We start from the raw sequence: 3,684 nt of genomic DNA, 5'->3' as shown, positions 1-3,684 counted from the left end.
CCCAATTTTCTAGTCTATCCAGGTCCCTTTGGATTTTATTCCTGTCTTCCATTGTGTTAGCTATCCCTCCCAGTTTCGTATCATCCGCAAACTTCATAAGGCTTCCCTCCACCCCATCGTCTAAGTCACTGATAAAAATGTTGAAGAGTATCGGCCCCAGGACAGAACCCAGTGGCACTCCACTCGAGACCTCCTTCCAGTCCGAAGCAGAGCCACCGACGACCACTCTTTGAGTATGGTTTTCCAACCAGTTGTGAATCCACCTGACAGTATTTCCATGTAGTCCGCATTTGACCAGTTTGCTAATCAAAAGGTCGTGGGGGACTTTGTCAAACGCCTTGCTGAAATCTAGATAGATGACATCTACAGCATTTTCACCATCTACTAAGCTAGTGACCCGATCAAAAAAAGAGATGAGATTAGTTTGACAGGATTTTTTCTTGACAAACCCATGCTGGCTCCTTCTAATCACAGCATTGTCATCTAGATAGTTGCCAATGGACACTTTTATTATCCGTTCTAATATCTTTCCCAGTATTGAAGTCAGACTGACCGGCCTGTAATTCCCCAGATCTTCTTTTTTACCCTTTTTTAAAGAGCTGGACGACATTTGCCCGTCTCCAATCCTCCGGCACCTCTCCTGTTCTCCATGATTTCTCAAAGATGATGGCAAGAGGTTCCGAGAGTACATCAGCAAGTTCCTTCAATACTCTGGGATGCAGTTCATCAGGCCCTGAAGATTTGAACTCATTTAGGTTAACTAGGTATTTCCTGACTATCTCCTTATCAATCTTGAACTGCAGTCCCGACCCCTTACTGAGATTGCTACCGATGCAAGGTTGCAGACTGTTCCCTTTTTGGGAGAAAACGGAGGCAAAATAGGTGCTGAGCAGTTCTGCTTTTTCCTCGTTATCTGTCAACATTTTGCCATCCTCATTGAGCAGCAGTCCCACCATTTCCTTGGTCTTTCTCTTGCTTCGAACATATCTGAAAAACCCCTTTTTGTTGTTCCTCGCTTCCCTCGCCAGCCTCAGCTCATTCTGGGTTTTAGCTTTCCTTACGCTATTCCTGCAAGCCCGAGCCGCTCGTTGGTACTCTTCCTTGGTGATGCATCCTTCCTTCCATTCTTTATACATGCTCTTTTTTACTTTTACCTCCTCTACCAGTCTTCCGTGTAGCCACATTGGTTTTTTCCGATGTCTTCCATTTTTCTTCCTCTTTGGAATTGTTTGCGATTGCGCTTTTTGTAATACGTTCTTCATGAACTCCCACGCTTCTTGGGCTCCTTTTTTCTTTAGTCTATCTAGCCACGGGATCGTACCCATCATTTCCCTGAGCTTGCTAAAATCGGCTTTCCTGAAATCCAAGTTCCATGTTTTACTATATTCTCTTTGGGTTTCCCCAGAATCCTGAATTCCAGCATTACTAACTATCACTAACTATCCATGCAGACTTAAAGATTACAAAACATGACACAATGTAGCTGAGAATTGAACATTTATGAAAATATTCACAACCAATTTATTCACAATATTTTCCCCAAATATACATTTATTTATTTTAAAGAGCACAGTACTTGCTGTTAGGAATAAATTTGACCACATCAACATGAACTTCGGTCCACTACATGAGATTTTATTCTGTTCATATACACTATGCCATGAACTCATATGGAATTGGTTCCAGCACCTGTGGCTCTTTGCCATTGTTTGTCACAAAGTGGGCTTCTCTTGGAGGAGCAGGCTGGTTTTCATTCAAACCAAGTGCCCTTTTCCTTTGCTTTCTTTCGTTTACTTTAACACGCTGCAAGAAGCTTTCTCTGCTCTTAGAGTGCTTGATATGCTCAATTCGCACATTAATTCTCTTGGCAAGAATCTTGCCCTTAACTCTCTTGTTCACAATAATGCCCACAGCATGCTGAGTAATGTTATATACTCTTGCTGTCTTGCCATGGTAACATTTGTGGGGCATGCCTTTCTGAACTGTGCCCATGCCCTTAATGTCAACAACATTACCCTTCTTATAGATGTGCATGCAGGTGGCAAGAGGGACAACATCATGTTTGCAAAAGGGCCTTGAGAACATGTAATGTGCCCCCCTCCTCTTCCCCTTTGTGTTGGTCATCTTGACTGATTACTATAAAAAATAGTGGTGCAAACAGAACTGGCCAAAATTATGATAGGCAAGTAGGAAATCAGATAATCGCTTTGCAGTAAGGATGAGGTGATCTGTCAATTTTGATTCTGTCAGTTTCCCATTTTCCAATCTTAAATTCAGTTTTCCACATTTCTGCAGCAATTTGCAATTTTTATTTTTTAAAAAATCCTCATGAAAATTCTGCAGCATTTTAGTGTGACTTTCTCCTAATAAACACATTTTTGAAGGGAGTTTTGACTAATCACTTTTTTTTGCAAGTCATTTATCATATAATGCACTTTTGCATGTTACACTCATTTTAATGCACACTTTCTCAAAAATTTGAATAAGTGTGAATTTCAAAGGATGGCTGTGTTTCAGTTCTCATTCTGTTTCTGAAAGTGCAAATATGATAAATCCAGCTTGAAATACAAACTGAATCTAAATTCTCACCCATCCCGACTTTACAGTGCGGTGAAAGAGTGGGTGGTGAGGCTGCAGGTGGCCAGAGGCAGAGGAGGTGACTAGATACAAAAGGGGTGCACAGGCTATGAAACTGACTAGGAGGTCGTGCAAAGGCAACAACTGGAAGAAACATAAGAAGGAAGCAGGCAAAGACATAGCCTAGAAGCACAACTGGGCAGCCTGGTGGCTCCTCTCACTAACCTGTAGCCCAGAATGAGAGTGTCAAATGTGTGCATGTGTGTGTTTGCTGGAGTTCCGTATTTGTTGATTATATCACTACTCAGGGCCAAACTGAGAATGATGATTACAATTTCCCACTGGTGGCTGTGGTTTTTTGTTTTGTCTGCTAACTAGTAGCCCCAGAGGGCTGCTCTGAGAGAGAGTGTTTAATCCTTTCTTCTCATCCCTTTACCCTAAATCATCCTCTTGAAGCAGTTATTCGTTTTGCTAGCGAAAAGAAAAGGACAGGCTTGAAGCAACAGAGCTCCTAGTGAGATGGAGATAAGACAAGGCTTTCTGTGGCTGCAATACTAAGGAGTAAATCATTAAAAACAGTAGGACTTATGCAACAAGTTGTACATCTTTTTCCCTCTAAAATTAGAGGAACTATACTACCTTCATGTCACCTCTCTAATTAAATGGTATGCCCACATTTTCAACAGCTTATGGGGCATTTTAAAAAGTTTTTTAAAAATTCTTATACTTAAAGCTTATGTATAAATTGTGGGGAGAACATCTTATTTTATATTGCACTATCACTAGTTTTACAAAAAGAGGCTATTTTGATTTTTTGTTGAATACTTCCTGCCACAAGATAGGCAAGTGCATTTAAATAAATGCACCTGAAAATAGATGAATATTGATACTAATTGTGGAAGAGATTAAGCATACAGAAAAGCTTTGAGACATCTGGTAAAATGATATCCTCATGATAAGATTTAAACTGGAACAGTCTTCGCTGAAATAGGGATGAAATTATCTGATGCAAAATATGCCTATATTTTTGGTTGATGTTGTCTTTCATGCCCATAGAATACATTAGGCTTTATTATGCATTTCCTTCTTGGGTAGAATATAAATCAC

The 3,684-nt window shown here is 40.4% G+C and overlaps 1 protein-coding gene across 1 annotated transcript; it reads right to left on the bottom strand.

Moving 5' to 3' along the window:
• Positions 1-1,626: 1,626 nt before the first annotated feature.
• Positions 1,627-2,139, bottom strand: LOC133366380 (large ribosomal subunit protein eL21-like). Its single transcript, XM_061589414.1, has one exon. The coding sequence runs from the start codon at positions 2,122-2,124 to the stop codon at positions 1,654-1,656; it is 471 nt and encodes a 156-aa protein (XP_061445398.1). The 5' UTR covers positions 2,125-2,139; the 3' UTR covers positions 1,627-1,653.
• Between the last annotated feature and the right edge of the window lie 1,545 nt (positions 2,140-3,684).

The sequence above is a fragment of the Rhineura floridana genome, chromosome 11 (genome assembly GCF_030035675.1).
Source record: "Rhineura floridana isolate rRhiFlo1 chromosome 11, rRhiFlo1.hap2, whole genome shotgun sequence".
Taxonomy (NCBI): Eukaryota; Metazoa; Chordata; class Lepidosauria; order Squamata; family Rhineuridae; genus Rhineura; species Rhineura floridana.
This window is presented reverse-complemented; position numbering and strand designations above follow the sequence as displayed.

Bases quoted from the DNA above. Each gene is read 5' to 3' on its own strand.
- LOC133366380 (XM_061589414.1), bottom strand. From the start codon at position 2,124: ATGACCAACACAAAGGGGAAGAGGAGGGGGGCACATTACATGTTCTCA.